A 13133-nucleotide genomic window follows, 5' to 3' on the forward strand; every position below is an offset into this window, starting at 1 on the left:
GCGCGAAGGGCGGCCAAAGCCCGGATTAGGGCCAAGGGCCGCATCATGCCGCCACCGTGGGAAACTGTCTTTGAGAGGAGGGAGGAGTCGTGGCCTGGCCTCATTCCCGCTCACCTCCAGCCTTGGCCGCCTCTCGCGGGCTCTTCCCCGCCCCGAACCTCCCACCTCCGGGCCCGCTCAGAGGCTCTAGGTGGCTCCCGACGGCGGTTCGCGGTCTCGGGGCCCTGCAGCGTCGAGTGCGCAGGCGCGGCGGGCAGGTGGGCGGGGCGTGCGCGCGCGCAGGCGCGCGCGCGGGAAGGGATGGGCTCGCGCTGCCGGGCGTGGGCGTGGACTCGGGCGTGGGCACTGGCGGAGTTCCAACCCCGGGCTGAGGAGGGGGCGGCGGCCGCGGGCGGGTATCCTTCGACTGGGCGTTGCCGCTGTTCCCTGCGCGGCATGGAGGGGACGGCCGTGGCCGTGTTCGAGGTGATGCTGGGAAGGGAGAGAAAGCGGAGGACACTTTCTGAGGAGACGGGCTTTGTGAGGAGACCGCGAAGTTTGGGCAGAGGGGTCGGGCGTCGCCTAAGGTGAAGGAGGAAGGTTCGGGAATCGAGGCCCGTCTCCCACGGGGAAGCGAGGAAGTAGGAGCAGATGAGGGCTCTCGCTCGCGGGGTACTCTGTGGGGGAAGGACGCCCTCTCTCCAGCCTACGGCTCAGAAAGCTGCGGCGTTTGCCGAGCACCGGCGGACACCCAGGGGCAGAGCCTGACGCAGCCTCGGAGGTGCCTGCCGGAGCCCAGCGCCTTCCATGCACCGGGTGGTGGGAGGGGGCGCGGAAAGAAGGAAAGGAAAGGGGGAAGCCCTGGCGTTGCGGGGCGGGGGGGGGAGTCGGGGCGCCAGGACAGAGGCAAGGAGGGACCCAGTGCAGACTGGGAGCGAGGGAGAGTTTTTTTAGGCCCCGGTGCAGGTGCAGGTGCAGGTTTCTGGGTTCGAAGCAGCTGGACGTGGAAGGGCGAGGTTCAGAGGCCACACCTGTGCTCGGGGAGCTGCTCTGGAAGACGGCACTGAGCACCTGGCGCCGGCCACGCCCCGTGTGCTCATTTCATTACCCACTTTCACGGCCGGTGCCCAATGGGACGTTGAGCTGCTGTTTGTGAGGGGTACTGGGCAGGTGACAGAAGCACAGGCTCTGAGGGCACCTGAGAGAGTACCCCCGGGCGTCCTGCCTGTTTGTTGTCATCAAAGAAGGCGGCGGGATTCCATTTTACAAATAACTGAACCTAGGCTAGAACCCAGGGCGCTGACTCATAGGCCAGTGTTCTTTTCCCAACTGCGCTGTCATACCGACATGAGAATATCTTTAGGGTTTGTTTGTTTGTTTGTTTTTTGAGACGGAGTCTCGCTCTTTCGCCCAGGCTGGAGTGCAGTGGCGTGATCCCAGCTCACCGCAGTCTCCGCCTCCCGGGTTCAAGGGATTCTCCTGTCTCAGCCTCCCAAGTAGCTGGGATTACAGGCGCACGCCGCTACACCTGGCTCATTTTTGTATTTGTAGTAGAGACAGGTTTTCACCATGTTGGCCAGGCTGGTCTTGAACTTCTGACCTCAAGTGATCTGCCCGCCTCCGCCTCCCAAAGTGCTGGGACCGGCGTGAGCCACCGTGCCCGGCCCGATATGGGAATATCGTAACAGAGGACGTGTGAAGGAAGAGTTAGACTCTACACGTACCTGGAAACCATTCTTGTTAACTGGTACAAATGAGGATCTTAGTTCCCAGATCTCCCTGCCTTTAAAAAGGGGGTAATAATTTTCCTTGTGTTGCCTCCCTGTAAAAGTGAGAATCTGTTTGCATGAATAATAATGGGAGTTGGCCGGGCGCGGTGGGTAGCCTGTATTCTCAGCACTTTGGGAGACCGAGGCGGGCAGATCACTTGAGATCAGGAGTTCAAGACCAGCCTGGCTAACATGAGGAAACTCCGTCTCTGCAAAAAATACAAAAATTAGCGGTGGCTCACGCCTGTAATCCCAGCACTTTGGGAGGCCGAGGCAGGCGGATCAGCTGAGGTCGGGAGTTCAAGACCAGCCTGATCAAAATGGAGAAACTCCGTCACTACTAAAAATACAAAATTAGCCAGGTGTGGTGGCACATGCCTGTAATCCCAGCTACTTGTGGGGCTGAGGCAGGAGAATCGCTTGAACCCAGGGGGCGGAGGTTGCAGTGAGCTGAGGTCGCACCATTGCACTCCATCCTGGGCTACAAGAGCAAAACTCCATCTCAAAAAAAAAAAAAAATTAGCAGGGTGTGGTGGCAGGCGGCTGAACTTCCAGCTACCTGGGAGGCTGAGGTGGGAGGATCACCTGAGCCCGGGAGGTTGAGGCTGCAGTGAACCGTGATGATGCCATCACTGCACTCCAGCCTGGGAGTCAGAGTGAGACTCTGTCCCCTCTCTCCCCCCAAAAATAAATGAAATATATTTTATTTTCAATTTGTCTCGAATAAATGTGTTTTTTTTTTCTTTTTGAAACGGAGTGTTGCTGTTGCCCAGGCTGGAGCGCAGTGACCCAATCTTGGCTCACTGTGGCCTCCACCTCCCGAGTTCAAGCAATTCTCCTGCCTCAGCCTCCTAAGTAGCTGGGGCTACAGGCGCACACCACCACACCCGGCTAATTTTTGTATTTTTAGTAGAGATGGGGTTTCACCATATTGGCCAGGCTGATCTTGAACTCCTGACCTCAGGTGATCCACCGCCTCAACCTCCCGAAGTGCTGGGATTACAGGTGTGAGCTACCACACCCGGTCGATTAAATGTTTTACCCAGACATCTTGGAGTCCTGTTCAACTTAAAATATTGTGTGTAGTCTTTACTGCATTAGAACTTAGAAATAATAGCTAATATCTGTTAAGCATTTGCTATTTGCCAAGTACTGTGTTAAGCATTTTGCACATAATTTAATTTTTTTTTTTTTTTTAGTAGAGATGGGGCCTCACTATGTTTCCAGGGCTCAAGTGATTCTCCCACCTTGGCCTCCCAAAGTGCTGGGATTACAGGCATGAGCCACTGCGCTCAGCCTTGCACGTATTATTTGTTTACTTTCAGCAGCAGCCCTATGTGGTAGTTTTATCCCCATTTTAATAGATGAGGAATCTGTGGTTTGGAGAGATTAAGTAATTTGCCCAAGGTCACATGCTAGAATTTGGCACATCAGGGATTCAAATCCAGGTGTGGAGTGCAGTGGCCTGATCAGGGCTCACTTCAGCCTCAATCTTATGGGCTCAAGAGAGCATCCTGCCTCAGCCTCCCCAGTGGCTGAGACTACAGGCACACGCCACCACGCTGGGCTAATTTTTGTTGTTGTTAGTAGAGATAAGGTCTCGGTACGTTGTCCAGGCTGATCTCAAACTGTTGAGCTCAAGTGATCCTCTCACCTCGGCCTCCCAAAGTGCTGGGATTGCAGGCATAAGATACCGTGCAGGGCAGCATTAGCACTCTTAAATAGTATTCTGACCCTCAAAAGTGTTGATTTAATGAAAGATCAAGATGATTCATAACCAGATGCCACTCTTATTCATAGTCTTCATGTTGGCTTTTATTTGGGGCAGGAAAAAAGAAACAAGAAAAACAAACTCCCACTTAATTTTTCCCTAATTATTATTTCCAGATGAATTTATCTTCTGAATAAAGGAATTTATTGTCTCAATTTCCTGTCTTACTGGGCATTATGTTGAATTTCACTGACTCTTTTCTTATGTCACTCTCCTAGCTATTTATTTTGTTTAGACACAATACTCTGAACAAACCTAAATCTGACATTTTAGAAGCAAGAATACAATTTTTGGGGGGAAATTAGAGTTACTAATTTAACTGGGTCATAGAGATATATTATTACTGTGATTTCTAAAGAAGATTATGTTTTCTTTGTGCTCTTTTCAGATTTTGAGATTTTTAATAATTCACTGGAAGTGTGACATAGATGTATCAAAGGGAGCATTGCTAGAAGGGCAGCTAGTGATTTCCATAGAAGGATTAAATTCTAAGCACCAGGCAAATGCTCTTCATTGTGTAACAACTAGTAAGTAGAGAAAGAAAAAATATTTTCTATCTCTTTTGTCATGGTTTATGTCGTAGCTTATTTAAAAATTTCAATTAGTCAGAATCTTTTATCATGTTATTCCAGGATTGTTCCATAATTATAAAATGAAATGATTATGTAATAAGTGTCTGGTGGTAGATTTACAAATGTATCATACAAGAAAGGTGAGTAGTTGAATGACTCTTACCATAGATTATTTATTTTACTGGTTTAAGTTAAAATTGCTCAGAAACAATCTTATTTTTCTCTTGATTTTAATCTACTTTGTCACAGCTAAATTATATTACATTGAGCTTTACCTACTTTTTTTTCCCCAAGTCTAAATTTTGGCAGTAGCAAAAAAAAAAAAAAAAAAAAAAAAAAAGGAAAAATGATGAATGGTGCATACAGTGATTAGTTTGAAAATATCTCTTCCATTTGGCTTTCATGCTTTTATCATTTTTGCCTGTTGTCTTTGAGGGAAACCTGATGCAGTGAGTGGCTCTGAAGCATGAATTTTCTTAAACTTGAAGTGTTAGCTTTTTGTGTGTGTGTGTGGTGTGTGTGTGTGTGTAGGTTTATTGAAGGGTACTTTGGATTGAAATTGCCCCTTCAGGCTTAGAGAAGTCACTTGGGCACCAAGTTGAGATTGGATAGTAAACTAGGCTTTACAAGACATTTGCTTACCTGAACAGGAATGACCTGTCTTGTCTTTGTGTATTAATATTAAACATCTTCAAGAGCAGTATGACAGGTTCGTTTGCTCTTACTCTGCATGAACTGCACTCTGACTGGCAGGGTTCCCACCACTCTTGAGAGAAATGCTTGGCTACGTGTCTAGGGTGATGGTTGGTCTGTGTGTGGTTGTAATAGTCTAATCCAATAAACTCTGGCCAGGGTAGCAAGGTTGATTTAATTCAAAGCAAAGGACTTCAGCCACAGTAGTTTTTGGCAAGAAACTCGATTCTGCATTTTGAGCCTGATGAACTTCTTTAGCCCACCTAGAATAGGGGGCATTTCTCTTCTCTTTATTGTCTCTGAGCTTTAAGTAATTATGGTTATAATTATTTATTTATTTATTTAGAGATGGAGTCTCACTCTGTCGCCCAGGCTGGAGTGGCGCAATCTGGGCTCACTGCAACCTCTGCCTCCTGGGTTCAAGCAATTCTGCCTCAGCCTCCTGAGTAGCTGAGATTACAGGCAGCTGCCACCATGCCTGGCTAATTTTTTTTGTGTGTGTGTATTTTTAATAGAGATGGAGGTTTCACCATGTTGGCCGGGCTGGTCTCAAACTCCTGACCTCAAGTGATAGTGATCCACCTGCCTCTGCCTCCCAAAGGGCTGGGATTACAAACATGAGCTACCGCACCCAGCCTATGTTTATATATTTTTTTTGGTAGGAAACGTGGTGATACATGATTGATAAAAAACATTACAGAAACATATATTGTGGAGAGTGAGACTTTCTACACATCTCACGCCTTTGAGATGATTATTAACATTGAGTATATATTCTAGATTTTCGTTTTTCCCCCTACTTGCCAAGGATATTCTGTCTTCTAGATTTTTCTATGCCTATGTTCATAGTTATCAATATCCATTTTTTAGAACTAGAACTATACTATACATATGACTGTGCTATGTACCAGTACTTTGTGGGCAGCATTTCATGTTAGCATAAGGGATCTATTTCATTTTTTTTGTAAAAAAATGTACACTTATTTAGTTTTAGTTTTTATCAGTTACTCACACATATGGTTTTGGCTGGGTGTAGTGGCTCATGCCTATAACACCAGCACTTTGGGAGTCTGAGGTCAGATCATATGAGGTCAGGGGTTCGAGATCAGCTGTCCAAAATGGAGAAACCCTGTCTCTACTAAAAATATAAAAATTAGCGGGTTGTGGTGGCACACACCTGTAATCCCAGCTACTCGGGAGGCTGAGGCATGAGAATCACTTGAACCTGGGAGGACAGAGGTTGCAGTGAGCCAAGATCGCACCACTGCACTCCAGCCTGGGTGACAGAGTGAGACTCCATCTCAAAACAAACAAACAAACAAAAAACCCGACAGTACCCTGCGTGCTTCCCCCATCTCTCCCTTCCCATCTTTCTCCCTCCTAGAGGCTAATATTTTTAACTCTGTTAATTGATTATTTAATATTTATCTTTGATCTAAGTAACATGTTTGTGTTGTTGTATCTTTTTTTTTTCCCCCAAATATGGTCTCACTCTGTCACCCAGGCTGGAGTGCAGTGGCACAATCATAGCTCACTGTAACCTTAAATGCCTGGGCTCAAATGATCCTCCTAACTCAGCCTCCTGAGTAGCTAGGACTACAAGCATGTGCTACCATGCCTGGTTGTTTTATTTTTGTATTTTTGTAGAGACAGGGTCTCTTGCTATGTTGCCCAGGCTGGTCTGAAACCCCTGGGCTCAAGCAGTCCTCTCACTTTGGCCTCCCAAAGTGCTGGGATTGCAGGTGTTAGCCACCACGCCTGGCCAAGATGTTATTTATTTATTTATTTATTTAGAGACAGGGTCTTACTCTGTCACCCAGGCTGGACTGCAGTGGTGCAATCACTGCTCACTGCAGCCTTGACCCCCTGAGCTCAGGTGATCCTCCCACCTCAGCCTCCTGAGTAGCTGGGACTACAGGCATGTGCTACCATGCCTGACTAATTTTTGTTTTGTTTTGTTTTTGTTTTTTGAGGCAGAGTCTCACTCTGTCACCAGGTTGGAGTGCAGTGGCGCCAGGATCTCGGCTGGCTGCAACCTCTACCTCCCAGATTCAAGCGATTCTCCTTAGCCTCCCAAGTAGCTAGGACCACAGGTGTGCACCACCACGCCCAGCTAATTTTTGTATTTTTAGTAGAGACCAGGTTTCACTACGTTGGCCAGGATGGTCTCGATCTCTTGACCTCGTGATCCACCCACCTCAGCCTCCCAAAGTGTTGGGATTACAGGCGTGAGCCACCGTGCCTGGCTGACTAATTTTTTTTTTTTTTTTATAGAGATGAGGTCTCCCTATGTTGCCCAGGCTGGTCTTGAAGTCCTGGACTCAAGCGATCCACCTGCCTCAGCCTCCCAAACTGCTCGAATTATAAGCATGAGCCATTGTGCTCAGCCCTAAATTGTTATATCTTAATTTTCCTTTTTATAGGCATTTATTGATTTTCCACCATAGAGAATGATGGCTCTCTTTAATATCTTCACCTCTACCATGTGTCTTTCTTTTAATATAGTTATAATTTTCCAACCACGTAGATCAATATTTACTCATGATGACCATAAAATGCAGTTTAGCCATATAGAAAACTATGATTACTTTTCTTTATAATTTCCCTTCAGTTAATACTTATTTTAATTTATTTTCTGTTTTTATCATCTAGTCAACTCGCAAACTTCCACCATTTGTCTAAATCTACTCAGTATATTCCAGTACATCAGATATCAGTTTCATCCTCCTGAAAAACTCTTTTCCAGTGTATCCTGACCTGCTCTAATTTTGACTTGATGCTTTCTGTATCTGGTGCACAGCTGTTACCTTGGAATCTTCCCTTCATCATTATTCAGAGTGTTTCTGTAGTTTTTCTCTTGCATTGGATTTTGTGCTTCCTGAATCTCTCTCTCTCTCTCTTTTTTTTTTTTTTTTCTTGGCTTACTCCTTGCTTTGATGGATCTCAGGCTCCAGTAGCTTCCTTGGAAAGAGTGTTTGGAAGGTAAATTTCTTGAGACCTTACATCTCTGAAAACATCTCCACGTATACCTAATTGATAGTTTGGCCATATAGGATTCTAAGCCAGAATTCATTTTTCCTTCAGAATTTTGATGACATTGCAGCATTATTTTCTAACTTAAGGTGTTGCTATTGAAAAATCTAAAAATCTTTCTGATTACTCTGTATGTGACCTGTTTTACTCTGTATGTGACCTGTTTTTTCTTTTTTCTTCCCCTCTGTGTAAGCTTTCATTTTTATTTTTTTGAGATGGAGTTTCACTCTGTCACCCAGGGTGGAGTGTAGTGGCGTGATCTCGACTCACTGCAACCTCCGCCTCCCGGGTTCAAGTGATTCTCCTGCCTCAGCCTCCTGAGTAGCTGGGATTACAGGCGTTACACCACCATGCCTGGCTAATTTTTGTATTTTTCATAGAGATAGGGTTTCATGTTGGCTCGGCTGGTCTCGAACTCCTGACCTCAAGCGATCCACCCACCTCAGCCTCCCAAAGTGCTGCGATTACAAGCATGAGCCACTGTTCCCGGCCTCTCTGTAAGCTTTTAGAATCTTCTCTTTATCCTTGTATTAATTACAGTAAATAAGGGTAGGTGCTATAACAAACCCTAAAATCTCAGTGGCTTGGCCAGGCGCGGTGGCTCACGCCTATAATGCTAGCACTTTGGGAGGCTGAGGCCAGCAGATTGCCTGAGCTCAGGAGTTTGAGACCAGCCTGGGCGACACGGTGAAACCCCATCTCTACTAAAATACAAAAAATTAGCCAGGTGTGGCAGCATGCGGCTGTAGTCCTAGCTACTCCAGAGGCTGAGGCAGGAGAATTGCTTGAACCTGGGAGGCGGAGGTTGCAGTGAGCCAAGATCACGCCACTGCATTCCAGCCTGGGTGACAGAGTGAGACTCCGTCTCCAAAAAAAAATATATATATATCAGTGGCTTAACACATAAAATGTTTAGTTTTCTTGTATTTCACAGTCAGATGAATGTGTGTGTATGCAGGCAAGCAGGCAAGTATTTTGTTTTATGCTATCTCTGTCTTGCGGGTGTATCCTTCTCTAAGTCCTCTAAGTTCTCTCCAGCTAAGGATGGGGAAAGAGAGCAGAGCTTATAAATGGAGGACTTTTATGGGGTAGGCTCGGGAATTGGTATGTTACTGCTGCTCACGTTCTATTGGCCAGGACTTAGTCTTTTTTTTTTTTTTTTTGAGACAGAGTCTCACTCTGTCACCCAGGCTGGAGTGCAGTGGCGTGATCTCTGCTCACTGCAAGCTCCACCCCCTGGGTTCACGCCATTCTCCTGCCTCAGCCTCCCGAGTAGCTGGGACTATAGGTGCCTGCCACCATGCCCGGCTAATTTTTTGTATTTTTAGTACAGACGGGGTTTCACCGTGTTAGCCAGGATGGTCTCTATCTCCTGACCTCGTGATCCACCTGCCTTGGCCTCCCAAAGTGCTGGCATTACAGGCGTGAGCCACCGCGCCCGGCCATGTTTTTATGTTTTTTAAGACAGAGTCTCATTCTGTTGCCCAGGCTGGAATGCAGTGGCATGATCTCGGCTCACTGCAACCTCCACCTCCCAGGTTCAAGCAATTCTCCTGCCTCAGCCTCCTCAGTAGCTGGGATTACAGGTGTCTGCCACCACACCCAGCTAATTTTTATATTTTTAGTAGAGACAGAGTTTCACCATGTTGGCTAGGCTGGTCTCGAACTCCTGACATCAGGTGATACGCCCAGCTCAGCCTCCCAAAGTGCTGGGATTACAGGCATGAGCCACCACGCCTGGCCAACCAGGACTTAGTCTTATTGCCACAGCCCTGCAGTTGCAAGGAAGACTGAAAAACGTAGTCAAATTATGTGTTCAGGAAGAAGGAGAATGGGGTATTTGTTTGCGAGCACCAGCAGTCTCTGCTGTGGTCTCCATTGTCACAATGATGCACCTGGGTGTGGGTGTGTTTTCAAACATTGTGCTCAGCACTCAGCAAGACTTTTAAACCTGGAAACCCTTGTTCTTTGGTTCTGGGAGATTTTCCCTTGCATTCTCTCTTTTCTTTCCCCCCTTTCTGGAACTTCTATTGTTTAGATATTAGACTTCCTAGACTGGTTCTTTTTCCTTTTTAAAATCGTTTCTCTCATAATTTTTATCTCTTCTACTTTCTAGGCATTATCTTTTTGAGTATATAAAGATTTTTTTAAAGTTTTCTTTTCTCCACTTCGTTCTTGTTTCCCTTGTATTGCTTTTCTTAGTCTGGTGTCTGTTTTCATGTTAGAAGCTTTCTTCAAATATCTTAAAATTACTGGTTGCTCATTTTTAAGAGTTAGAGACTATAAAGCTGATTTGAAATTTTAGCATCACTAAAAGGTGATCTAATTGGGCTTTTAACTGGGGAACTTTCTCTTCTCTTCAATATCAATATCTTTAGGTCTTTGCTCTTGGAATGACCAGATCTTTCAGTCTCTTACCAAGTGGGTAAAAGCCAGACTTGATTCTGGGAATGAGAGAGAAAAGGGGGTATTGGGTATCTCAGCATTCAGGGGTTCTGTTCACTAACTCCACTTGTATTTAGTACAATTTTGATTCTCATCCCAAAGATTGACACCTTGACCATTTTCAAGTATCTTCTCCCCAATCCACACCAAAGTTAGGGAGGAGCCAGTCCCTTGAATGCTGAGTGGAGGAGGGAATCTAAAGATTTATTTAAATTCATTTTTCAACAGACTCTCCTTAATTTATCTTCTACCTCACCCATACATTCAGAGGTTCCTGATACTGCCATGCCTGAGTGTTTTGCAATTTTATTATATAAATCAGGTTGTTTCTTGGCCTTTCCTGTCCCCTTATACTTAGATTACTCAGGTCTCCTAAATCCTTTCCTACTAGTCGTTCTGCTTTGTAGTTTCTAGATTTTTTTTTTTTTTTTTTTGATATAGAGTCTCACTCTGTTGCCCAGGCTGGAGGTGCAGTGGTGTGATATCAGCTTACTTCAACCTCCGCCTCCTGGGTTCAAGAGGTTCTCCTGCCTCAGCCTCCTGAGTAGCTGGGCCTACAGGTGTGTGCCACCATGCCTGGCTAATTTTTGTATTTTTAGTAGAAACGGGGTTTCACTATGTTGGCCAGGTTGGTGTCGAACTCCTAACCTCAGGTGATCCACCTGCCTTGGTCTCCCAAAGTGCTGGGATTACAGGCATGAGCCACTGTGCCTAGCCTGTAGTGTCTAGATTTTTATTACAATCATGTTTGTCTCTTGTTTTCCATCCTTGTGGGTTTGTGCCCTTATAAATCTCTTTTCTATTATTTTATTGAGGTTTCAGGAGGGAATGAAAATAAACGTGTGTGTTCAATCGGCCGTCTTTACCTGGAAGTGTGCAGTGGTATCTTTTAAATTTGGTTTGAAATCTCTGCTCTCTAGGGCTGCTGTAACAAAGTACCACAAACTGGATGGCTTGAAACAAAATATATTTATTTTCTCACAGTTCTGGAGGCTAGAAGTCCAAAATCAAGGTCTTGGTATGGTTAGTTCGCTCTGGAGACTCAGAAATCTGTTCCATGCCTCTCTCCTAGCTTCTGGTGATTGCTGACAATCCTTGGTATTTCTTAGATTGTAGGTGTATCACTCCCTGCCTTCACATGGCATTCTCCTCTGTATTTCTCTCTTTCTTCACATGGCCTTCTTATAAGTACACCAGTCACTGGACTCAGGAACACCCTAATCCAGTATGACCTTGTCTTAACTTGCTGGCATCTATTTCCAAATAAGGTCATATACACTGGGGCTAGTACTTAAAACTATCTTTTGAGGGACATAGTTCAACCCACAACAAACTAGCAAATTTGATATCTGAGATGATTCATCTATCAGAAGCCAAGAGATAATTAGTTTTTTCCATCAGTAATTATTGAAGGCTTTAACAAATATGATTTTGATGATGTTTCCCAAAATGTATGCCACAGAATATTTATATGAGTTACAAGAAAGGAGTTATGTAGTCATTTAAATTTGGGAAATGTTAGTTAAAATAAGTTTTTAAACTGTAGGTCTGTTCAGGACCTCTCATGTGCCAGTGTGGACTATGAAACATACTGTTTGGGAAATGCTACATACAGTTAACCCCCTTCTCCCGCCTTTTTTTTTCCCTCAAGATGGAGTCTCACTCTGTTACCCAGGCCGGAGTGCAGTGGCGCAGTCTCGGCTCACTGCAACCTCCACCTCCCAGGTTCAAGTGATTCTCATGCCTCAGTCCCCCGAGTAGCTGGGATTACAGATGCCCACCACCATGCCTGGCTAATTATGGGTGAGGAGTGCTTCCACCTGCTCCACATCCTATCCAGCCCTCAATTTTCAGTTATATTTCCAATGCTTTTATATAAAAACGATAAAATTCTATCCTCCAGATGCAAAGATGACAGTAGAGACTTATCTGTAAAATACATATTTTAAAGCAAGCATTCCCCCAAATCCCCTCAATAGAACAGAAGATTATCTTTTTAAAACAATGTAAACAAAATTTTTTTCTGAGATGGGGTCTTGCTCTGTGTTGCCAAGGGTGGAGTGCAGTGATGCCATCACGGCTCACTACAACCTCTGTTTCCTGGGCTCAGCTGATCTTCCCACCTCAGCCTCCTGAATAGCTGGACTACAGGTATATGCCATCATGACCTGCTAATTTTTGTATTTTTTGTGGAGATGGGGTTTTGTGGTATTACCCAGGCTGGTCTTGAATTCCTGAGCTCAAAATATCTACCCACCTCAGCCTCCCAAAGTGCTGGGATTACAGGTGTGAACCACCATGCCTGGCCATAAGATGGTCTTTATAAAGGGCGGTGGGGGGTGGGGGCAGGTGCAGGCACTGTGGCTCATGCCTGTAATCCCAGCACTTTGGGAGGCTGAGGCGGGTGGATTGCTTGAGGTCAGGAGTTCGAGACCAGCCCGCCCAACATAGTGAAACTTCGTCTCTACTAAAAATACAAAAATTAGTCGGGCGCGGTGGTGTATGTCTATAATCCCAGCTACCCAGGAGGCTGAGGCAGGAGAATTGCATGAACCTGGGATGTGGAGGTTGCAGTGAGCCGAGATTGTGCCACTTCACTCCAGCCTGGGCGACAGACTCTGTCTCAGTGAAAAATAAAATAAAATAATAATGAAAAAGACTATCTTTTGTTAAATGTTCTGTGCTGCTTGGGCTTAGGCCTTTGGAAGTGTGTATCATTTATCCAGAATCACTTAAAATCTGGAAATCTAGAGTATTACTATCCAATAAAACTTCTTTGTGATGATGGAAATGTTCTCTGTCTCCTGTTTAGCAGACTAGCCATTCGCCACATGTGACTATGGAGTGCTTGAAATGCGGCTAATGTGACTG

The 13133-nt window shown here is 45.5% G+C and overlaps 1 protein-coding gene across 12 annotated transcripts in view; it reads left to right on the top strand.

The window, feature by feature from the left end:
- Positions 1-292: 292 nt before the first annotated feature.
- The window catches only part of TOP6BL (TOP6B like initiator of meiotic double strand breaks), a 98652-nt gene continuing 85811 nt past the window's right edge, over positions 293-13133 (top strand). For 5 of the 12 annotated variants that reach the window (XM_054661431.2, XM_054661432.2, XM_054661433.2 and 2 more), the window contains exons 1-2: positions 295-465; positions 3908-4046. In XM_054661431.2, coding sequence (XP_054517406.1) covers positions 301-465; positions 3908-4046 — 304 coding nt within the window. In that variant the 5' untranslated portion in view covers positions 295-300. Of the gene's footprint in view, positions 466-3907; positions 4051-7747; positions 7767-11913; positions 12066-13133 lie in introns of those variants that run through there. The other 7 variants (XM_054661434.2, XM_054661435.2, XM_054661441.2 and 4 more) reach the window with 6 other exon arrangements.

Source organism: Pan troglodytes, chromosome 9, assembly GCF_028858775.2.
Source record: "Pan troglodytes isolate AG18354 chromosome 9, NHGRI_mPanTro3-v2.0_pri, whole genome shotgun sequence".
Taxonomy (NCBI): Eukaryota; Metazoa; Chordata; class Mammalia; order Primates; family Hominidae; genus Pan; species Pan troglodytes.